At 47.2% G+C, this 24769-nt stretch overlaps 2 protein-coding genes across 3 annotated transcripts in view; one reads left to right on the top strand and one right to left on the bottom strand.

The window, feature by feature from the left end:
* Nucleotides 1-16437, bottom strand: part of C2_1H9orf85 (chromosome 2_1 C9orf85 homolog) — a 385116-nt gene extending 368679 nt beyond the window's left edge. The window contains exon 1 of the mRNA XM_085633024.1: nucleotides 16044-16437. Within this exon, the coding sequence (XP_085489150.1) occupies nucleotides 16044-16145 (102 nt within the window). The 5' untranslated portion in view covers nucleotides 16146-16437. The remainder of the gene's footprint in view (nucleotides 1-16043) is intronic.
* Nucleotides 16438-16921: 484 nt separating this feature from the next.
* ABHD17B (abhydrolase domain containing 17B, depalmitoylase) overlaps nucleotides 16922-24769 on the top strand; it is a 151474-nt gene continuing 143626 nt past the window's right edge. Inside the window, exon 1 of one of the 2 annotated variants that reach the window (XM_085633020.1) lies at nucleotides 16922-17351. The gene's annotated coding sequence lies outside the window, so the exon portion shown is untranslated. The remainder of the gene's footprint in view (nucleotides 17352-24769) is intronic. The other variant, XM_085633023.1, reaches the window with a different exon arrangement.

Raw genomic sequence — 24769 nt, 5'->3', positions numbered from 1 at the left:
AAGGAGCGGCGATAACGGGCAGCCCTGCCGCGTGCCCCTGCCCAACTCAAACGGAGCCGACACTCTACCGTTCACAACCACCTGCGCCAGTGGGCCAGAGTACAACAATTTAACCCAGCTGATAAACCCTGGGCCAAACCCAAATTTCGCGAGCGTCGCCCAAATATATGGCCATTCAAGTGTGTCAAACGCCATAGTGGCGTCCAAGGATGCCAAGATGGCCGGCTCCCGTATGAACGGGACACGTGCGAGCACCCCATGCAAACGCCGCAGGTTAAGCGCTGTGTTACGATGGGGAATAAAGCCGGACTGGTCCTGGTGGACCAAGTCACACACCACGCCGACCAGCCGATTGGCCAAAACCTTGGCGAGAATTTTGGGCTCCGTATTCAATAACGAAATGGGTCGATAGGATGTGACCCGGTCCCGTGGCCTCCCCTCCTTGTGAATAACCACGATGGTAGCCAGACGCTGGTCTAGCGGGAGGGAACCCACCGAGTGGGCCGCAAGGAACATAGAACGGAGATGCGGCGCCAGCGTATCCGGTCGTAGCTTATAAAACTCGATGGGAAGACCATTAGGACCCATGGCCTTGCCGGAAGCGACCGAGCGTATGGCGAGGGCAATTTCTTCGGAGGTTGGAGCGGCGTCCAACAACACTCTGTCCTCCTCCGAAAGGGAAGGCAGCGCGATATCTCTGAGCAGGGCATGGGAATCCTCTTCAGAGCGGGAAGACACTGGGGAATACACCCCACGGAAATGGTCCGCGAAGCAGGAGACAATTTCCTCCGGTTCAGTGACACACACACCATTCGTTTTCTCAATCAACGGGACAACTCGACTCGCTCTCTCTTTTTTATCCAGCCACGCAATCAATTTACCAGCCTTATCACCCACATCATACAGTCTCCCCTGTTGCTCTCTACTGAGGCCCCTGGCCGCCTCCGTGACTAGGGCCTTATAGGCCGCTTGCTTGAGTTGGAGAACATGTAATTTGTCATCCGTCACCCCACATTCTAGATCACCCTCCAACTCGGTTATCTCAGCTTCAACACGGGTCACCTCCTCCCGCTCGCGCCTCCGGGAGTGGGAAATAAGGGACAGGGCCTCTCCTCGGAGTACTGTCTTGAACGCCTCCCACAGTGAGACCGCCGATGACACAGACCCCACATTCTCGTCAAAATAGCGCTTAAGGGATTTAATCAGCTCTGCGCGAATAGTGGGGTCACGCAGGTACCAGGGATTGATCGGGACCACTCTACCCTCTCCCCTCGGCAAAATATCAAAGTGCAACAAGAGCGGGGAGTGGTCCGAAATACCCCGTGCCAAATGGCGCACCTCTCCCACCCTCCCCACATAAGCCGCTGGGACCAGGACATAATCTAGCCGTGAGAGACTACCATGGGCCCCTGAATGGAAGGTGTATTGTAGCTGCGTGGGATGTTTTAAACGCCAACAATCCACCAGCCCCAGGGTATCCAAGAGGCCAGATAACCACGCTTGGGCCCGGGGGAGATCCCTAGGGGGGTGACGATCCACAGTTCCGGAAACTACAGCATTAAAATCCCCCCCCACCACTAGAATCCCCGCCGGAAGGCCAAGGAGGAGGCGCCCCAGGTCCGCAAAGGTGGTCGTCTGCAGCCCCGGTGGGACATATACTGACACAAAAACGACCACTCTGTCCTCCATTCTGCCCACCACAACCGTGTAACGTCCCCTATCGTCATGGCGCACCTCATCAATCTCCAACGGGAGCGAGTTTTTAACCATAATACCCACACCCCTTGAACCAGACGTGAAGCCCGAATGGGCCACAAGGCGGTAGCCCCGTCGATTCATAGCGCAAAAGGAGTTGCCAATGAGGTGCGTCTCCTGCAGAAAAACTATATCGGGCGAAATTCGCTTCAAGAACTGCAGGACCACACCTCGTTTTATCCTGTCCCCCAGTCCATTAACATTCCAGGACAACAAACTCAGTCCCCTACCCCCCATCGTAAACAGAAGTCATCACTCGTCCCCCAGAGAGCACTGTAGAGATAACACAATAATACGTTTGCCTAGTGGTGTAAACGAACAACACCCCACCCCAACCCACCCCCTCCAACAAAACTCCCCCCTCCCTGCACCCCTGCATGAGCCCGGACAGCCCCCCCAACTTGCAGTGTGCCTGTCGCCCCTATAGAATGAAACTAGCTAGACCCCCTAGAGGAGGAAAGAGTACCCCTTCTAGACCCCACACAACCTCCATGGGAGGGGAATGTACAAAGATAGACGCTTGATCGAAAGTAGCATCGTATTCGTCCAGAGTGAGGCCCAATATTGACCCCTCAGTCCCGATCCAGTGGGCCGTCTCCTCCCGCCGCCCCCCCCCCGCCATCTCGATCACGATCCCCAGGCAGAGTGTCCAGCCAGTCCCCGGCCGCTTCGGGACGATCAAAAAAGTGCGTGCGACCATCCACCTCCACTCGCAGCTTGGCCGGGAAGAGCATGGCGTACTTTAAGTTCAGGTCCCGGAGTCGGCGTTTGACGCCCAGGAAGCTCAGTCTTTGCTTCTGGACCGCTTGGGTGAAATCAGGGTAAAAGTTCACCTCCATATTTTCCAGCTTAACCGGCCCATGTAGTCTGGAAGCTTGCAGGATCGCGTCTCTGTCCCGAAAGTTAAAAATCCGGGCGATGAGAGGTCGCGGAGGGGCTCCGACCTTCGGCCTTCCCCCGGGAACCCTGTGGGCCCTCTCCACGGCAAAGAATTTACTCAGTCCCCGAGGCTGGAGATGGGTAGCGACCAGGTCCTCCACAAATAGATCCGCCGCCGCTTCCTCCCGTCCCTCGGGTACTCCGATGATGCGGATGTTATTCCTCCGGGCCCGACTCTCGGAATCCTCAAGGCGCCGATCCATAAGTGCGCTCGCCTGACTTAGCCGGCGTACCTCCAGTTGTAGTGCCGCCACCTCAGTCGTAAGGCCCGATGCGGTTTGGGCCAAAGAATCAACTCGATCGTTGGTCTTGGAAAGATCGGCCCTCACCAGGCCAACATCCACAAGGACCGCGTCGATCTTCTGTGCCAGGGTGTCGAACCGCTGGCCCACCGAGGCCTTCATCTCGGAAATGGCGCCCATGACGTCGTGGAGAGTCAGATCCGTGGGCAAGTCCGGGGCATCAGAAGGGCCCTCAGGGGACTTGTGCGGTCCGCCGGGAGATCCCCTCTGGAGGGTATAGCGGTCCATGCTGTTGGCCTGATGGACGGTGCCACGCCGGGTCGACTTGGTCTTTGACCGATCTCCATCCTGTTTCGTGGCCATCGCCGCTGGTCCCACAATCGCACCAGCAACGCCGTAGAGGGCAGGCAATCAGGGCCACGAGCTCCGGGGGGGCCACCCCAGATCATCGGGGTGGGTCACAGCCGGCAGGCAGGCAGGGTCCCCCAGCGAGGCCACACCAACACAAAAGGCTCCGCGATCTCACTTGCAGAGACGGTGCGAAAGCGAAAGTGCGGGGTACGCGACTCGCCAGGCCCGGCCCGCCGTTGTTGTTCACTTTGCCACTGGGTCACCCCCCAACGCAAATCCGGGGTTCGGCGAGAAGAAGGCCGCAAACTTCAATCGGTGCTCACTCCGGCACCCGAGGTCCGATTCGAGAACGGGAAACGGGTACCACCTCAGCTCAGGCTTACCAACACAGTCCCCTCAATCGAGGCAGGATGAATTCAGGATAAATGTAGGAGGTTGCGGAGGTCCTCAGGAGCCTCGCACCTACGCGGCCATCTTGGTTGCGCGCTAGGCTCCTCCCCTCGGGAGACACAGGTTTGAGGGGTTTTCTGAAAGGAGATGAGAAGTTGGGTGTCTGAGAACGTTCTGGATTAACTGTGTTCTGGTCATATAATTTAAGGCATTGTCCAACACAAAGTTTAGGTAGATCAGGAAATTAAGGATACAAGACAGAGGTTAAATTTGTCTTAGTATGTTTACAAACTGTAAAGTACACCTGTAGGAGTAAACTGTCTCGAAGCAAATATTTAATGCTCTAACATCAGATAAATGCTTAATGGATATCAGACATAACAACATGGTAAGCTTTCCTGACATCTTTAGTGAAAGGTTAGCATTATTAGGCTATGAGAGAAACAATTTTAAAACTGCATTTACATCTCACAATGCACTATACCCAGGAATAGGAGGACTGCAAAATGTTACTCCCTTTAACAGTTGACAAACAAGTGTATGCTCTTCCTCTAGTTTTCCGTTGATGTAGAGATGATTGGTAGAGATGGCAGATCTGTAAAGTTTATTAGTACGGTATGCTTTGCAGCTGCTAGCTTCGACTGCCAAGAAATTAACAATGTAGGTTATAATCTGCTGAAAAGGGATTGAAACATTTCCCAACAGACAAGCTGACTTGTAAGCTTTGGTGGTATCTGGGGCCCAGGATTTAATAATGTACTCTGAAGCTTCTAGCGAAATGAAAGGGAAAGATTGGGAGATCCTTCTATCTTCCAAGCTGAAAGAATGAGGGAGTCGTCTAACACCAGATTGTGAGGAATGCCAGATGGATCCAGGAGGAGGTTTGGAAAAGAAGGGAGGAGAATTGAAAAGCTGATAGCTAACTTCATAAGAGAAGAGAACCATACTTGTGATTGCCAGAAGGAAGCCAGCAAGACCAGAATTGATTTTTGGTATCTGACCGGAGCCAAAACCAGGTTGATTATAGGAAAGGGAAGAAAAACGTAATTGATATAGAAGACCAGTCCTGAAGGAAAGTATCGGAAGCTAAAGCTATATGATGTGGGTGCCAGTTGAAGATGTGAGAAAGTTGGCAATTCAGTCTGGAGGCGAAAAGGTCTATCTGGAAAGGACCACATTTGCAAAGCAAAGACTTGAACAACAAAGGATAAAGCTTTCAATCGCTTGAGTTTCAAAGGTGACTGGAATGCCAGTCTACTACACAGTTTAGATCTCCTGGCAAATATTCTGCGTGTACAAAAATTTTGTTTAATAGACAAAATTCCCAAAAATGTTTTACTGGTGCCGCCAATGGCTTTGATCTGGTGCCGCTGAGATTATTGATGTAACGAACTACGGTAATGTTGTCCATTTGAAGAAGAATGGAGCAATGAATCCTGTTTTTGCTAGACATCTGATTGCAAAGGAACCTGTCAACATCTCTAAACAGTTGGTATGCAGTCTGTACTCCTCGTGCAACCATGTTCCCCCCAAGTCAAGATTGGTCCACAACAGGCACCCCAACCTGTTCGGCTTGCATTGGATTCCAACACAAGATCAGGCTGACGTGAATATAGTTCTGCTATTCCAGGCATCTAAATGGTCTATCCACCATTGAAGCTCTAATTTCAGATTCTGGATCCAAGTTGATGGAATCGGAGTAAGCTAGACCTCTGTGTAAGTGGCAAATTTTTTATCTTTGAAAAGCCCAATAATGGAAAGGGCCTGGGAAGATGGCCTCTATGACGGACGAGAGAAGATCCACAATTCTCGCTAGAGTTCTGAGAGAAATTACCGAACCCTGAAGGGTCTGGAGAATTTTGGATTTGATGGTCTTGACTTTTGCGGAGGGAAGGTGTAGAATAGCGCAGGAAGAGTTTCTCAGGAACCCTAAGAACTCTATCTGTTTTGATGGAATTAACATTGATTTCTCTGCATTGATGAGAAAGCCCAGATATGAAAAAAGAGAACATGCAAGTTGGACCTGTGCCTGAAGAGAGTGTACGTTTTGGACCATTTTAAGAAAATGGTTTAGATAGATGATAAGCCTGATACCTTGGGCTCTGAGAAAAGCGACTACAGGTTTCATTAGTTTGGTAAAACACGATGGTGTTGAGGAGAGGCCAAAAGATAGAGAGGAAATATTATATGTTATTCCTTGCAATTGAAATTTGAGAAATGTCCTGTGTTATGATTGGATGGGAACAGTGAGATAAGTATCTTGTAGATCTAACCGAACCATCCAGTTGTGTTGGAGTAAAGAATACCTTAGAGGGATGATAGACTCCAGACTGAAATGACAGCAGACGACAAACTTGCCTGAGATTGATGACTGGCCTCATTTTCTTGTTTCCCCGCCCCCCCCCTAACTAGAAAGCGAAAGCGGAAGAAACATGAGGGATCAGGAGAGGAAATCTGAACTGCCTGTTTTATAAAAGAGACTATTTCCAGAGAAATTATGTTGGACATTTTGGAAGAGAATTTTGGGGGGGGAACACTGTGTGAAAAGGCCTGGAGTACAGTTCTATAGCATTACCTAGGACGGCGTTTAACACCCATGAATCTGAGGTTATGGATTGACACTTTGATAGGAACAGTCGAAGACGGCCTCCTACAGAAAGATGGCCAGAAGAGAGACTCACCTGTTTGGGTGATGTATCTGGAATCTAAGTGTTCACAGCCACGAAAGCCTCTATCTCTCTATGGATAGAATTGAGGCTTGTAGTCTTGATAATTTGAGTTGAAGGACCCTCTGAATTCTTGAATGTGATGGTTACCACCAATATAGCGGCTCCTGCCTCTATCGACCCTGGCGGAAAAATACGCTAAGAGAATACCCTCTTAGGGACTGTTGGGCCTTGTAAAGAGATGCAAAAGTAGACACATATTTGCTGCGCTCCTTTATGAAAGAATCGTCAAACAAAAGGCCTTCCACCTTTATTCCAGGATCCATAGACTTGAGGTTTACTAAGTTGGGATACAATTTTAACAAAATTACTTTAATTTGTTAGTGGGTTAGCACTGCCTAGTAAACTGAAAGTTTTCTGTACCCACAAGGAGAGATCTTCAGGCTCAATGGAGGACTTGTCTACTCTTGTGGATTCTGAGGTCAAAAATACAAGCCAGGGGACCCACAATATCTAATAACTTGCCCTGAGAGGGGGACCAGGCTTTATCCACCCCCTTGTGGGCGTCCTTACCAATTTTTTAAGAGAATGTGAGCATAGAAGGGTCTATAGAAGGGGTGACGGTAATTTTGCAAGGTAGAGAACTTCTAGAACATTCCGACTTTTATTTGGCTCAAGTTTGCTTGTCTAGAGGTAAACGGAGTCTGGAGACAATATACTCTCCTACATGGTCAGCAGGAAACAACTCAGTGGAATTAGGATAGGGAATAAGATTAGTGTCAAACATGGAAACGCCCTCAGAGTCTACTACTATTTTGGCTGTGAAAGGATCATGAGAAGGGGAGGCCACCTTGGATTTCTTAGGTGGAGGGGTGGAAAAAAGATCAGCGTCCCAGACCCCATCCATGTCATTATCTGAATCCGGAATAAGCAATATTACAATAGAAGACAATTTAATTTTGATATGTTTCGACTTTGCTTTACATTTAGTGTCTATCAATTTATTTCCCTCCATAACAGGAGGCCTGGGAGGAACCACGTCCTCTGCCATGTGTGAGGAAATCTTACTACCTTGTAGCGCAACATCAGCTTTTGCCTTGGCTTTTACATTAAAGCAAAACCAAAGGAAATGATGGACGGAGTGTTGAACATTGCAAACACTCACCCCCAGTCAACTGATCTGGGTTTAATCCATCACCGTTCTTTAGCCCACTCCGCCAACCCAGTTCAGACATGGCCATATGCAAATCAGTCTGACCCTGTGCCTCATGGGAACAGTCCAGCCCGAACTGCCAAGCCATGTCTTCCCTGGACCGGAAACAAGCTTCCTAGGACCCGTTTCTGGCATTTCAGCCGTCTTCAGCCAGGCTTGCTTGAATCCAGTGGCAAAGTGAGCAAGGGACTCACGTCTGAGCATACCCTGCCAACTTATGGCGAACAAAGCAAAACCAAAGGAAATGATGGACAGAGTATTGAACATTGCAAACACTCACCCCCAGTCAACTGATCTGGGTTTAATCCATCACCGTTCTTTAGCCCACTCTGCCACCCCAGTTCAGACATGGCCATATGCAAATCAGTCTGACCCTGTGACTCATGGGAACAGTCCAGCCCGAACTGCCAAGCCATGTCTTCGCTGGACCGGAAACAAGCTTCTACATTAGTCGCAACAGGAAACCCTATTTCTTTGCACTTTCTGCTTTCCCCCGCAGAATGGGTAAAAATAGTTGTTAGATTCATGTCCCCCCCGAGTTCTTGTCAAACATGATTTGAAAAAATCTTTTATGTTGTTTAGAACCCAAAAACGTTTAGCTGGGACTGGTCCCCTCACTACTGTTCAACTTTATAACAAATATATTGTAAGCGAAGGTTTCCAGCAGTATTTGAACATGGTAACCCGACCAGCCCATAGATTTGTCTTACCCAGATTAAGGTTAGGAATGGCACATGTCTTGGTGGCCTTCCCCCAACATAAAAGGCACCCTGTCGGCCCTTGCCCGTGCGATGGTCATTCAAAACAAAGCAGTATGCACTTTATGCTTATTTGCACTCTCTTTTTGAATGTAAGGACTACTTTTTTAAAACCCTTGTTTTTAAAATATGGTATTTCTAATGTGGAAGATGCAATGAGGTTGCTTTTTAATATGAATTCACCAGATATATGTTTTTATACTGCAAGTTTTATCTGTAAATCTATTTATTATAGGAGAAGTATGACTTTTTAATGTGTTTTTTATTTCGTTTGTATTTCTGCATTTTGCCGTGTTCTTTTATGGTCATTACATGTATGAACCGAATAAAGCTTCATGAACTGAACTGGGTAAAAATAGTCTTTGGCATTAAATTAATCACGGAATTCTCTTTAGGTTAAGTCACTTTGTCCATGGGAACTGTAACAGCCTGTTCCACCGAAGCCTGAAAAAAGTCATTTAAGTTATCCTTGAGGGAATCCTCTTCTACCTCATTTTCATGTAATAAAAAGGAAATATCAATCTCCATAATTGTTTAAATGTGTAGGAATATGTGAGAAATAATGGTCACCGTGGGATTATTATAGGAGGGGCATGAGAAAGAAACCTAGTCTCTTCCTTATGGGTGTGAACCAGGTTAAAGGTTCTTGTGGAGAGCGAGGAGAAGGACAAGGTGTTTGTTTGTTTGTTAAGCGTGATTACTCACCCGAAAGGGTCTCAAGCCACGGGGGGGGGTCGCAGGTTCCAGTCCATCAAGGAGGGGGTCTGTCAAAGAGCCAGGTTTTGAGGTTTCTTGCAAAAAAGGGGAGCGGTGTTGTCTGTCTGAGGTGGAGCAGAAGGTTGTTCCAGGCTCTGGCTGTGCGGAAGGAGAAGGAGCAGCCTCCCGATCTGGTCTTTCTGGTGCAGGGGACCACAGCGTAGGAGAGCTGGGCTGATGGTAGGGTCCTTTGGGGTGCGTGGAATGTGAGTCGGCTGTTCAGGTATGCTGGTCTGGTGTCATGGAGGGCCTTGTGAGCGTGGGTTAGCATCTTGAAGGTGACTCTAGCTTCGATGGGGAGCCAGTGGAGTGTGCGCAGGTGCTGGGAGATGTGGCAGTATCTTGGCAGGTTGAGGACCAGTCTTGCGGCGGCGTAATAGATGTTCTGTAGCTTGCGGTGAGGTTTTTGTTCATTACAACATAGAGTGCGTTGCGGTAGTCGAGCCTGCTGGTGACCAGGGCGTGAGTGACTGTCTTTCTGTGTTCGATGGGGATCCATTTGAAGGTCTTATGTAGAAGGCGGAGGGTGTGGAAGCAGGAGGACGAGAAGGAGTTGACCTGACGGTCCATTTTGAGCTCCGAGTCCAGGATGATTCCCAGGTTGCGTGTGTGGTCCGTGGGGGTGGGTGGGCTTCCAAGGGCGGAGGGTCACCAGGTGTCGTTCCAGGCGTCGGGGTTTGGGCCCATGATGAGTACTTCCGTTTTGTTGGTGTTTAGTTGTAGGCAGCTGTTTTTCATCCATTTGGTGACGGCTTCCATGCCTTCCTGAAAGTTGTGTCTGGCGGTGTTGGGTTCGTTGGATAGGGAGAGGATGAGTTGGGTGTCGTCTGCGTATGACACAATGGGGGTGGGAACTAACGCAGTGCCTTGGGGAGGTCTGAAAGTCCATGTCGAAGAACAGATACCGACCGGAGCTGAAGCGGGACCAGCAAACTTCTATTTCAAAGGGATAAAGGCCCCAAATACTGGTAACATGAAGGCAAACGAACCTGAGGGGAGACGCGCGTCTAGGGCTGCGACCAAAATGGCAAAAGCCATCTGAGGCGTGCTAAACGCGAGGATACGGAGCACTCAAGGACAGTGTGCCAAATGGGAATAGAAAAAACAGAAAACAATATGTAATAACTAAATAAACCCCAATACAGCACAACTAAATGAATCCATCCTAAACTTTATGAAAGATAATATATGCAATGCTTATCTTGACTGCAAGCAGAAAGAAAAGAGGACTATTCACAGTCACGCTAAGTATTATAGGTGCTACTGTATAGTTTGTTATTGGTCATTGTATGTACTGCGTTTCTTTTTCCCACTAACTGGTTGTCCCAGGGCCTCATGGGATTTGTTGTTTTCTTCCAAGTATTGACTGCTGCTATTCGGTTAAAGCAAGATCAGAGATGCAAAATAGGAGCCACAGGTCTTGCAATAAAATTCCTATGGCCCTGGTTACAGTTCAGCTTTCCACGAGACGGTCATTATCAGGCTGCATCACTGAATCTTAGCCCTTTGTAAAAATCCTTAGGCAGCTATGTGGTGTTGCGGTCTAGTCCGCGGCGCGCACTACGTGCGACGTCACCGGACTTCCGGCGGCGGCCATCTTGGATTTGGCAGTAGCGCGCCGATTCGAAGGAGATCGGAGCTCCGTACCGGCGCTCCTGCTGGGCATGTGTAATTGGAATAAAAACACTATTACACCACCACCACGATTTGTGTCATCTGTGGGCACCACCTTTTGATAAAGGGCACAACATTACAATGGCGACGAGGAGGTGAAACGGCCCAGCGCTGCCTCCAGGGTGAGTGCCATGTGGTGAGCACGCTGACTACACCCACGGTCACCACCACCAACCAGCAGGAGCGCGGCAGCGTCAAGGAGAGCGGCAGAGGGAACGTATCAGGACGGAAGGGTTCCAGCCCAGCCTGGTCCAGGACAGCAGCAGCCCGGCGGTAAGGGATAGCGCCAAGGAGAGTGCACGTGGCCAGGCAACTCCACGCATCGTGGCGGGGGTCACAGGAAGCCACGCGGGAAGCGGAAAACCCGACCAAGACGGCGACCCAGGCGAAGGGGGCTCCAGCGGCACCAGTGCGTCGAGAAGTTCGAGCCCAAGGACGCGGCGGACGGAGGCTGGGAGTAAGATGAGTACCACATCGACCGCGTTGCTGAACCCAGTACCCTTCCTAACAAAAGCGGGGGTTCCGGAGATGCCGTGGGAGGACTGGAAGCGGCATTTCATGAACTACCTGTTCGCTCTAGAGGAGGAAGGCGGCGCAGAGTTCTTGAGCACGCGCAGGAAGAGGATACTCTTACACCATCTGGGCCCAGCGGGTCAGAGAGTATACGACGATCTGGTGAAGGTAGTGCGGCCCACAGGAGACGATGATGTGTTTCAGCACGCGATCGACGATCTGGATGCCCATTACCGCCCGACCGTGTGTACAGCTGTCGACAGGTACAACTTCTACCACAGAGCGCAGCACAAAGGGGAAACGATAGACCAGTATGTGGCGGCGTTACAGAAGCTGGCCCTGACGTGCAAATTTGGGACCTTCCAGGAAGAGTTGATCAGGGACCAAATAGTAATGCACGCAGCGAACACGTCCATCCAAGACAAGCTGTGGGCCAATGGCGACGAACCCCTTAGGACAGTGGTGGCCATGGTGAAAAAAGCAGAATTGTCCAAGAGGTGTGCAGAGGCGGCTAAGAAAGACCGTCTCCCGGAACAAGCGGTGTGCAGGATAGAGGAACGGAAGAGCCGCGAGGGCCAAGTGGCGGCAGAACAACACAACACGCGACCATACAGGAAGTCCACGATAAAGGGCGCGAAACAGCAGGTACAGGGACAAGGAAGCACCAACACGTGCTACAGATGCGGCAGCAATAGACATGCCGCCAACGACAAAGGGTGCCCAGCGTTCCGGGCTAAATGCACGTACTGTGGCCTGATGGGCCATTACGAAAGGGTATGCCGAAGGAAAGCACCGAGGCAGCAAGTGAAGTACGTGGCACAGGAGACGGGCAAGGAGGAAGAAGCGGAAAGCCAGGAGGACGACGAAGAGATCCTGATGATAGAGGATCAGATACTGGGGATTGACGGGGCGGTCGACAAGAAACCCAGATGCGACATGAACATCGGGGGAGTAAGAGTCACAATGGTCGCAGACTCGGGTTCCCCCTATACGATCATAAGAAGGAAGATATGGGAGGAGGACTTCGCACCGGCTACATCACACCAACTGCGTCCCACAGACATCCATCCCGTGACATTCACTGGGGAACCCATACCGATGGTAGGGTATTGCCCCCTAACCTTCGAGTTCAAGGGTAGAACGTGCGAAGGGAAACTATACGTGGCAGAAAAGGGGCCATCAGTATTAGGATGGAGGGATCAAGGAAAGCTAGGGATAAAATTGAACCCAGGAGGTCGTGTTCAAGTGCTCATGATGGAAGAAGACCCTGGAGTGGGAGCAAGACAGTGGAAGGAGGAGTTTCCCGAAGTCTTCAGAGCCGATATAGGGAAGTTAACCAAATTTACGCACAGAATAAACCTGAAGGAAGGAGCCCGACCAGTGTCACACAAAGTGCGAAACATTCCGTTCCGCACTAGAGAGGCAGTACAAGAAGAACTGCAGAGGTTGGAGGACAACGGGATCATCGAAGCCATCGACAATGCGGAATGGTTGGCCCCATTAGTCGTGGCACAGAAGCCGAACGGGAAGGTGAGGTTGTGTGTGGACCTCAGGGAACTCAACAAGAACATTGTAGTGGACAAGTTCCCTCTTCCCCGCATCAACGAGATGCTGGCCAAGACCAAGGGCGCCAAGTGGTTCTCCACGGTAGACTTAACGTCCGCATACCACCAGATCGCACTCCACAAATCGTGCAACCATCTCACATCGTTCATAACGCCGTTTGGGTGCTACAAATTCTTACGGATGCCGTTCGGGCTGGCTTCTGCTGCAGCAGTGTTCCAAAAATTGATGTACCGCCTGTTCAACAAGATGGAGGGAATCCAGTACTTCCAGGACGACATCTTGGTGATGGGAGCCTCCAGGGAGGAACATGACCGGAAGCTGGCGGACGTACTGGCAGTACTTAAGCAGAATGGGCTCACGGCCCAGTGGGACAAGTGCAAGTTCGGAATGGAGACCGTCACGTACCTGGGGCATGAAATCAGCCAGGATGGCATAAAACCCAAAGCGTCAAACGTGGCGGCTATCAGGGACGCACCCACACCATCAAACAAGGAGGAGGTACGAACGTTCTTAGGGATGGCTGAATTCTACAGCAAGTTCGTATCCCACTTCGCGTCAAAGACACACCACCTGAGGTCGATCCTGAAGGACAAGACGGCGTTTGCATGGAAGGAAGAACAACAGCAGGAATTCGAGAGGATGAAAGGAGAAATATGCGGTGCGGTACTCATTCAAGGTTTCGACCCAACGGCTCCCACGATCCTGACCACAGACGCGAGCGACCGAGGCCTAGGGGCAGTACTAACTCAACAGTCCGCACAAGGAGCGGCAGCCACGATCAGCTTCGCATCCCGCACGTTGGCTGACAATGAACGCAAATTCAGCGTGATTGAAAAAGAGATGCTGGCCGTGGTGTGGGCGGCGGAGAGGTTCCGACAGTTCCTGTGGGGAGGAAGATTCCTCTTACGAACAGATCACAAACCCCTGGTAAAAGTCCTCACGACCAACGGCCATGAGCACGCAACACCGAGGATCGCCAAGATGTCGCTACGACTCCTCGACTACGTGTACGACGTGGAGTTCATACCCGGTACCAGGAACAGAGTAGCAGACTACCTAAGCAGGGCAGCAGCGAAGGAATCGGCAGAGACGCAAGACACAGAAAAGTGGGCAGAGTACGCAGTGGCATTCATGGGGGATCACGAGAAAGCCATCAGCAGGCAGGAGTGGGAAGAAGAGTATGAGACCGACGAGAAGGTGAAGGCTGTCAAAACATATGTGACGCAAGGGTGGCCGGAGAAGAGGCTACTTGGAGAAGAACTCAAACAGTACTGGGAAATCAGAGAAGAACTGTCGTTGGGGGACGACCCATGTTTCCTGTTCCGGGGTAACAAGGTAGTGCCTCCGATGGCGTTGAGACCTAGAGTGGTGGCCTTGGCCCATGAAGGGCATTTAGGAATCGTGAAAACGAAGGGAAGAGTGAAGGAGGACTACTGGTGGCCAGGGTTGGACCTCGCGGTGGAACGACACGTCAGAGCGTGTGAGCAGTGCAGCAATGCAGACAAGACGCAAAGGATGCTGCGTCCCCCACTGGGACGTTTTGAGTGTCCGGAAAATCCGTGGGAAGAAATCTCAATAGACGTCCTAGGCCCCATACAGGACGCCAGTGGTAACCAGAAGTACCTCACCGTGGTCGTGGACAGGTACTCGAAGTGGCCAGAAATCCATGTGGATGAGAACGCGGAGACAGACACCATCTTAGGATTCCTCACGGACATATTCATCAGTGAAGGAATCCCCAAGGGAATCCTAAGCGACAACGGCCCACAGTTCACGTCGACCAAATGGGAGGCCTTCATGGACAGAAATGGGATAACGGTCAGACGCACCCCAGTCTACCACCCCGCGGGGAATGGAGCAGTGGAGAGATTCAATAGGGTGATAATGGGGTCAGTGCAAGCAGCAATCGGACAAGAGGCAAGCTGGGAGAAGGAACTTAAGCGTTTGCTGTGGGCTTACAGGATAACTCCCTCTTCCACAGGCTACAGCCCGTTCCGAATACTGAGAGGAAGATAACCGTTCACCCGAGACAACGTGGCATGGGAGAGGCTCACCGTGCAGAGTCATTGGTCACCAGCAGTGGTGCGCAAGAACTTGGAGAAGGCGCAAGCCGTGTACACTAACTACTATGACTCAAGGCATAACACCAAGGAAGTCGCACTGGAAAAAGGGGAGTGGGTCAGGGTGAAGCTCCCAACACCCGGGAGAAAGGGGGACAGCAAATTCACGCCCCCATTCCAAGTAATGGAACCCTACTCCACATCAGCTTTACTGAGCGACGGGAAGATATGGGCCCAAGATCGTATGGCAAGATGTACCAGGGCCGAGGAGACAGAGCACAGAACAGAACTGAACAACATGAACGAGACCCGGTCCACACCGGCGACCAAGGGAGATAGGAGAGGACTGGAAGGAGAAGCAGGAGGTTCCCCTCAAGAGGCCTGGAGTCCGAGAGGAGGGGGTGTCGAGACACCAGGACTAAGAGACCAAGAGACAGTGATAGAGACAGAGTTGGGGGGTCCTGAACTCAGAGAAGCGAGTGGAGCAGCATCCCCGAGCGGGGGGGGCACCACCCCAACCGCGAGCACAGGAGGTAGGAGAACACGCTGCGGGAGGAGAATAATGCTGCCACGAAGATTCGAAGAGTTCAGCCTGGACCACAAGTAAGACTGTGCAAGTGTGAAGGGGGGGGACATAGCATGTTGTGTTTATAAAGGAGGGAGATGTGGTGTTGCGGTCTAGTCCGCAGCGCGCACTATGTGCGACGTCACCGGACTTCCAGCGGCGGCCATCTTGGATTTGGCAGTAGCGCGCCGATTCGAAGGAGATCGGAGCTCCGTACCGGCGCTCCTGCTGGGCATGTGTAATTGGAATAAAAACACTATTACACCACCACCACGCTTTGTGTCATCTGTGGGCACCACCTTTTGATAAAGGGCACAACATTACAAGCTATATCTAATTCTGCAAAGCATTCTCGGGGAAAAAAAAATGCTGCTTTACAAATATATTCAAAGTTTTAAAAATTTGTAGCGCTATTACTGATTTCGGTCAACAATATCCCACATCTTAATAGAAAGGAGTTTAACTAGATAAAATAACGCTGTTGTCAACAATAGGTAACAGTGCGAAAGAGTGAATGTAAACTGCACAGTTCATTGCCATCTACGCTTTTGTGTACCCCGGAAGTAATTTCCAAAACGTGCAAGTAACCTCCTACCTTGGTTAGAGAACTGGTATCGAACTTGTTGTTTTTGAAGGCTGTATCATTTTGGTGCCTCTGAGGGCGCGTGCGGGAAATGTTGCCTCGCTGCGAACTCATCGTGTTCAAAGAAATGCAGTCATTCACAGCACAAGCATGTGAAGCCTTATCCGGATGTGAATGTTCGATACTTTAAGGGTAATAGTTAATGGTGTGCGTTTTCTATTTCTATTGAGCCTTGTCATTCTTATGGTCTATGCTCGGCATTCCTGAAAGAGAACTCTTTCTCTGATGTATGCCGAACTTGCATTAGAAAAAAAACTTTAAGGAGCAACGGATCACATGTCTGTATTTTTCATTGTCTGCGGAAGATCGAGTCGCGTTCTTCTCCGTTATTGGCAGACATTAACACACAGAATGACAAGAATGATTAAACTATCTGCTCAGCAAATGTATAAACGCACTGCTTTTTTAATATTCAACAGCTATTAATACGACGCTGTAACAAAGTGGATTCATATTTCGTCCTAACAAATAATGTTATGATTTCTTCTCGAAAGAAAAATAAAAAATAATTTTAAAAAATGCGTTCATTCAAAAAGTAAACTTAGCCGCAAGAGATGACAGAGAACGCGACTTTATTTATTTACGCCCCCTACGTATGCGAAACGAAACCATTCAAGCATGGTAGCTCGCTTCAACGACTGTACGCTGTGCCCCGTCCCTTTGTGCCCTGTCGACTTGTACCCTCTGTTTAACTGCAGCTTTACGTCACCCTGCATTTGATTGGTCGAACAAATACAGACTGACACATTCACTGCAGTGGCTCAGGTACCCGTCACTCCAGTAGGTTTGCGCTTGTTGATTGGTTGTGTGGCTTGTCATTCGTGATCTTGTGGGCCCGCCTTTCTCTCCGGCATTGGGCAGCGGATGGAGTTTGGGATTGTTGGGCAGTGCAAACCAAGCAGTGATTGGTTCCTTGGGTACCGGCTGCGGCGAAGCTGAGCCGAGGTGTGCAGGGCGCGGAACTGCCCCTCCCCCCGCTGTTTATTCCCAGGCGCAGGACATCCCGTGAGGCTGACGGCGCGCCACCGGAGCCGGCGCGGTGGCTGACTGTTTCTCTGTTGTGTGTGTTGAGCCGCGCGTCGGTTGGCCTGCGGAGGACGGGACCCCCTCGGCAGGTGCCGGAGCAGAGAGGATGCTGGGATCCCCGAAAGCCTGACCCACCCCCAAGCAACGAGAGGCGTAGAGTGCAGCGGAGCGTACTGCCCCAGGTCTGCTGACGCTGCCTGGAGGCCTGAGAGCCACCTGCGAGTAGTCACAGAGGTAGTCCCTCCCCTCCTTTCCCTGCTAGACAAACCTCTTCCCTGTTTCTTGTAGACATCACCTCTTCTGTACGATCGCTTATTCACCCCAATAGACCCTCTTCCCCCACCCATTCATTGCTATACTTCTCTCATTTCGGTGACCGATCATTTACCGCTCTTCTTCTTTAGCTGGTTATTTGTATTCAATGCTCTTTTCCTCGAGGTGTGTCACCAACCCTATCTTTTTTTCTGGTTGACCCGAGTGGGATTCCTTCTTTCGTCCTCTGTTTCCCTGGTGGGTTCTCCCCATCCGCATTTCAGTTATTGTCTGGTGCTCTGCGGATCTTGTGTCATTGATCTTATCCAGGGGAGGGAGGGCTTTGATCGCTGTTGGCGAAGCAGAATTGAAAAGCAAAATCCTAAAACCTCTAAAGCTTAGAGAGGAAAAGGCGAGGGGATCTTGTTCTTTAGACCGGAATTGAGGGATGCGCCCCCCGCCTCCACACAGCTCATCTTACCTCTGGGCTAGGACGCCAGGAAGTCGCTTTCCCCTGAAACACGTGACGTCACTGCTAAAGCGTTAACCCTTGCTGAAGCCTTGATGATCGTAATTATACCACAATGCCAAACCTTATGTGACTTAAATTTGTATTCTTAACTAAAAACAGCCGTGGTTTTACATTTGTCCTCAAGGGAGAAGGGCTGCTAATGCCAAAAAACGCTTTCGGAGTTGTATACTGTGCACTTTCCTAGTTGATTTATCCACTTATGGGATACACATTTCTTTTCCCTGTGAAATGTAAATAATGTGAAGCCCCCAATAAAACACGGGAAATACGTTAATATATATAAACTTTTGTAAAATCAGACTTGGATCCACATTAAAAAAATATATACATCTAAGCCACACTGTTACCTCAAACTAAAAGGACACCCATCGTGCGGAATGCAAAGGTTTTATTTAGCGCATGCATATTTTTTGTAGCTATTTTGGCTAATTTATCACGAACCTCAGTTTTTACATTAGGACTATTGGCAGTCAGTGCTTTAACGTCATCAAAATTAAAGAGGTTTGAGAAATGCTCTCTTTAATATTTATGGGTATTTTCTCTGCCTTTTAGTATAATTATTCAATACGTTTTTGAATCGGAATTGTTAGATGAATGCGTGAGCCTACCAAAGAGGCGGTGTTTTTGCTGTTTATTGTAATAAGTCTCTCAGTTGTTTGAAGAGGTTCTCTGAGAACGAGACCAGGTTGTTCAGTAGTTGGGTGGATTTAAGATTTTTTTTATTATTATTAAATAATATGTACAATTTCAAAGGGTGATCATGAAAGAATGGCAACCAGTACGTTTTCTTACTGAAGAGGTATGTATACAGGCGAAGTTCGCAATTGGAGGGGGGAGAGGAGGGGGGTGGACTGCTGTCTTATTTAAATTTTGTATATAATGTGGTCTAATATCTTATTTTTATAAATTGGTAGTCTTGCCCAACTAACCAAATTAAAGCGTAAAATCTTTTTAAAGAGGTCTATTCATTTTTATGATCTTGTACATATAACCGCTATGACGTAGTCAATTTAATTGGATGGATGTGATAACCTTGAAAATATTTTCAGACAATAGATTCATATTTCTTCTACATGCTTGCTGGCAACAGTTATTGCAAGTAGTCTTTTTGTTTTTTTTTCTTCTCCAAATAGCATTAATAGTTTTTCTAACCTGTTTAGGATCAAATTATTTATAGTTAAAAACAACAAGATTTCCTGTTCGGTGTACTTTTTACAACATGTCTAAAAACATGTATTGTTTTTGAGATATAAACAATCCATTAATGTATGCTTTTGAAATATTTGTGTTCGTAACGCTGGTTGATCTGGTTTATTTAGGAAACGCGTACAAATCAACAGAAAGAGTGCTTGTGTACTGGTGGGAGTCAATCGTGTGAAAGGAGATTAGCCGAAGAAAAGTGAAAGGCAACTTATTAAAGTTGTATGATAAGACTTATGATACAAGTAGGGTGACCTTGCATAGAAGTAGTACAGCTCAAGTCGAATCTGTCTAAGAAGGTCTGAAACAGACTACTTCCTAGCATGGAAGCTTTGAACTAATAAAGGTAGCAAAAATCTAGGGACAGCTGTGCCATCGTTGAACATTTAGAAGCAGTCTAATCAGGAGGAAGCTTGCTAGAAGTCACTGCTCCACAAAACTTTAAGAACAGAAAATATGTGATTTGTTAGCGAGGGAGGCCAAGTAAACATTAATAAGAAATTTGATATGAAGAAACCATACTGGTGCCTCATGCATTTATATGCTGTGTCTTTGATACTTTGAGGTTTTTGCATTCTCCCGCCGTTCATCATTATGGGTACTTATTCAAGACAGCACAATGACTCTTTGTAGCTTACATTTGCTCTTTACATCAGTCACTTAGTTTTGCAAGACTAGTAAATACGACCCTCCTCTAACCTACTAAATGTCCTTTATTTGCTTTAACCAGAAAATTTACTCTTGAGGTAATCTTCGAGTGATGCTTAATGTCCCCTACGCACTTTGACGTAGGTAGCCCCCCCCTTTAGCTTTTCAAAGTTACATGTATGTAATTTCTCTTGATGCACTCAGTTGTTTTTTTCTGTTTGTTGGAAAACAACACTTTCGTATACAGCATATAAAACTACTTACATTTTACGTTTCTTATAGTTCCCCGGTGTGGAAGAAGGCTTTCAAATTGGTGTGTTTGCCAAAATGTATGTTGTCCACATCCATTGCTCTCCTGCACTTTGGCTCAAGTAATTGTGTCAATTTCTGCAGTTTATGTGAATTGTGACAGTAATTTAAATAACCAGTGTTGATTTTTGTACATAACTGAAATACTTTACCAGGAGTATTGGATTGTCTTGTAAAATATCAACTTGTTTTATGAAGCATTCGGCCTACTCAACGACTTGCCCTGCATCGAAGTCCACTTATCCCCTTTGATGCAGTGAGGTGACAGATTATAACAGAATCTCATACCAGAGCTCTTTGATTATGCCAGGGTCATGTTATTTCAGGGTTTGGATTCTAGCAAGGCTGCCATAACGGCACATTTCTGATTATACTGAACATTGAGTATACTGATCTATTTCTGTCAAATATTTGAATATTCATGCGCTCTGTGTAGCAGTGGTGCTTTATTTCAGAGGTCAAGTATTGAAGTTTTCATGAATATTCCTTTGGTCTGACTGACTCATTGCTCTCTCTCTCAATTTAGTTTCCCAAAAAGAATCTTATGAAATGAGCGGGCAAACTTACTTTAAACATTCAGTTGATTTAACAATGTAATTGTAAATAAACCCAGATTATATTTGCAGTCCAGTGTCTATCTGATGATCAAGTATGTAGTTGATGGCCAATTTGCTTAATCTCACTGTTTCAGTTCCCTTGTTTGCCAGAAGTGTGAGCACATATCACGCACTAGGTCGATGGCTGCTTTGCATTTTACAGCTACATAAACTCTTCAAAGTTATCTTAGGTAGAAACAAGTTTATTAGGACAATTATCAATAAAACATTCTAAAAATCTTAAAACGCGAATATTGTAGGAGAGACTTAAAACTCATCAGACCCTCTTTCCAATATTACACCCTACTAAAACCTATCCATGAGAATCTGTTTAAAGAAAGCATAAGATAACCCAGCGGGGAATGGCTTCAATAACTCTCCATGAAAAAGAAAAACCTTGTTTTTCTTGTGAAACCCTCACCTCCATGGTTACACCTTGGTGGCATGCTTAATCGTAGGGGTTCTTCCAGATTCTCTACAGATAGGGGCGTGCTGCGACCTACGATTACGCTGGAGCACTTGGTGATATTAAATAATGATAAAGACTGTTATAGGAGGGGAATGGAGCAAGGTATTAGATTAAAAAATACCTGACTAGTAGGTCCCCGGGAGAGCAGTACAGGTACACAGGCCGAGGGTCTTCCTTGACAAATGTGTGACTACAGGCCTCCCTCCCCCGTAGACACCATGACGTAATATTCGAACGTCGGAAATATAAACAGTGAAAGAACACCTTTGAGTGGCATTGGTATGTAAGTTTTGTTATGTACGGCGTTCCTTTTAAGGAACCCACAGGACTGGCAATCAAGAAAGAGAACCTCTGAACTGACCTATATTGCTTTTCAGTGCGACCTCAAATAGTTCAAACTTTGCAACCAGCTTAAAGCGAAATCACTTGGAATAGTTTTTGTACAAATAAACCAAATATCTTTATTAATTTTTTACTTTAAAACGTAAGTTAATCATGAATTGTATCTCCTCTACAGTTGTCCTAATGATCACATTACACAAGTGTATTCACACATTTAGATATCCAACATTGTTAGGATAAGATGATAATATTTAAACAATCAATAGATGTTGGAGCACAGCTATCAAGTGCATTATCTCACATTATAGTCAGATCTTCATCTGTGGCTGTATGGCAAAAAGGACAACAAATAAAATCTAAAAAGCAACAGTTATATACAGAAGAATAAATACAATGAAAACACCCCACACTTCACCTCTCTACTGCATTCTCTCCTCGAATAAACCCATGCAACCTGCCACTCATACACAAACTCATAATTCTCTCTTAAGGAGATCCCAAACATTTCAGCAGGGACAGATGTGAGCGAATACTATTCCACGCTCAGAGTAGTTGGTGTATCCGTCTCTGAAGTAACTCTCCATACGTATAGTGATGGTCTACATGCGTTTCAGTGGGATTCACAAAGGCACCACCTTCTTCAGGACCAAAACCTACTTAAAAGCATCTCATTTGGGATGAGCGAGGGGTGTCTGCAAATGCTAAACCAACAGTGAAAAAGGCAATGTGGCATAAATGCGCCCAACATCCATGCCATTGAATATTTATATGCTTTCCTTTCCAAGATTCTGTCAAGCTGTGATGTATTCAAATTAACAGCACATGTAATTTCTAGTTGCGATATTATTCCTTTCTTTTAAAAAATCTTCTTGTTAAAATTTGGAGTGGCCTTAGGTCCTCTGATTTAACAGTCACAAATGGAAGTTTAGTCCCGCCGCTGGCTTTTTCCGGAAACGCTTAGACCATCAGTATATGTATGGAGAGTTCCTTCAGAGACTGATACACCAACTATTCTGAGCGTGGAATAGTATTCGCTCACATCTGTTTTCATTGTATATAGCTGTTAATTTTTAGATTTTATTTGTTCTCCTTCTTTTTGCCATTCAGCCACAGATGAAGATCTGACTATAATGGGAGATAATGCACTTGATAGATGTGCTTCAACATGTATTGATTGTTTAAATATTATCATCTTATCCTAACAATGTTGGATATCTAAATGTACGAATACACTTTTGTGCAATGTGATCTTTAGGACAACTGTATATGAGATACAATTCATGATTAACTTACGTTTTAAAGTTAAAAATTAATAAAGATATTTGGATTAAATATACAAATACTATTCCAAGTGATTTCTCTTTAAGCTGGTTGAAAAGTTTGAACTCTTTTGAGGTCGCGTTGAAAAGCAATATAGGTTAGTTCAGAGGTTTTCTTTCTTGATTGCTACACTCCCCCCTCCTCTTGGACCTAGAAGTATTCGGGGGTACCTTTTCTTTTATGGAACGCACAGGACTGGCGAATTAGGTTCCTATGGTCCTGATGAAAAGCCAATAGGGGCATGGCTCGAAACATGTTGACCTTGGAAAACGTAGGCTGAATATAACCTATTTTTCAAACTAACCACTGTTTTTTTTAATCATACTGACTAGAGGCAGGAATAAAGTAAGGAGACCTACTAGTCGGGTATTTAAAGAGAAATTGATGTACAGCTTCTTCCTCAGGTTTTCCAGGCCGAGATACCCAGCAATCTCTCTGGCAGATTGTTTTAACACTTGTTTGCTGGGAAAAGAGGACAAAGCTACTATTAAGCCCCACTCGGAATGCTTATTTTCGCGAGCCATTAGCCTTTTCCTTATTTCCCTAGCCCACCTTCTTACGCTGGCGTGGATCTCAACCCAATGTAGTTTGGAGACCTTTGAGGTTTCCATGTCCACTAAGAGCTTATTGAAAAATATTAAAGCCCGGGAATACGTCCGCATATTTCATGTCTGATTCAATTCCTTCCTTAAACCCTGGACCATGGTGCCTGGCGGCAGCATCAACAGCCTAAGAACCACCCCCTCCAACCGATCCCAGTCAAAGGTCGGGTCAAGGGCAAGTACCACAGCCCCTGACAACCCCATAGGGGGAATATTCATCAAGGGGGCAAGGGCCAGATCTCCATATTTCCAATTGAACCTGATCAGGCAACTGGTTTGCAGCAATGACCTCTGCCTAATACAACCCATGCTAGTGTCCCATTTTGATTTCCTGTTCAAGGACAGGCAAGGTATTTGTAAGTATCCACTATCGCCACCTCATGAGCACACAGAAACCACTTAAAGCCTTGTACCCTTTTCACAAAGACCAACAGCTTGGTCTTCTCTAAATTATTTTTCCGCAGGTTATTTTTACTGTATGATTCCATGGCGTCTAGTTTTCTCTGCAGGCCAATGTGGTGTAATCCAGCAGAACTAAATTGTCTGCATATAGCGGACAAGAGATGTGCTAATTCACAACTTTAGGTGAGAATGACTTTGCTTGAGTTATAAATGACAGGATGTCCGCAAAAAATAAACTGAAATGCTGGGGGGCTAAAACACACACCCTTGCTGAAGATATATATAGATAGTCTAACTGTTTTATCCAGCTCAACCTGTCCACAAATATCCGTGTGTGGAGACTGTCTTACACTAAAAGGGACAGTTGGGAGCTTCCGGGCTACAAGTTTCCTCCATAGGAGTTCCCTGCCCACGGAGTCAAAGGCTGCGCGGAAATCAATAAAACAGCATGGCCTCTGATTCGCTTACCTTTTTAACTGAGAACCAAGATGGGGGAGCTCTTGTCAATGACATAATTGAGCCTAGCTGACGTATGAGGACTACCATAGAGATCCGCTAGGTACACTACCCATGCAGCCTTGGGAATTAAACACCTTAAACAAACCAAAACATTGGATGCCACAGGAATCATTTACTTTTGCTAAGATTTCGCGTTCATCCCGGATAGAATGATTTTATGCATCTCATCCCACTTGCTATGATAAAGAAGCTCTTTTCCCTTTAATCCGTCATCTGTGTTGCCACTGAAGCCTAACCATCTCTTGATTGGACTGATCATCTGGGCGCAACCTCACTTGTTTAGTTACCCTTCTCACCAAGCATTTCATTTGCTGGTGGGAAGGTTCAAACCATCTCTTACCTTTAACTTGACAGGTGGTCCACCATTGTGATTGTATACTGAAATGCAGTCCAACACATTGTTCAGGATCTCATTAAACCACAAAAGTCTGTTCTCATGACACCTGAAGAAAACATCAGTT

Source organism: Triturus cristatus, chromosome 2_1 (genome assembly GCF_964204655.1).
Source record: "Triturus cristatus chromosome 2_1, aTriCri1.1, whole genome shotgun sequence".
NCBI classification, from domain to species: domain Eukaryota; kingdom Metazoa; phylum Chordata; class Amphibia; order Caudata; family Salamandridae; genus Triturus; species Triturus cristatus.
Note: the sequence above shows the minus strand (reverse complement) of the source record. Positions and strands in the feature narration are given on the sequence as shown.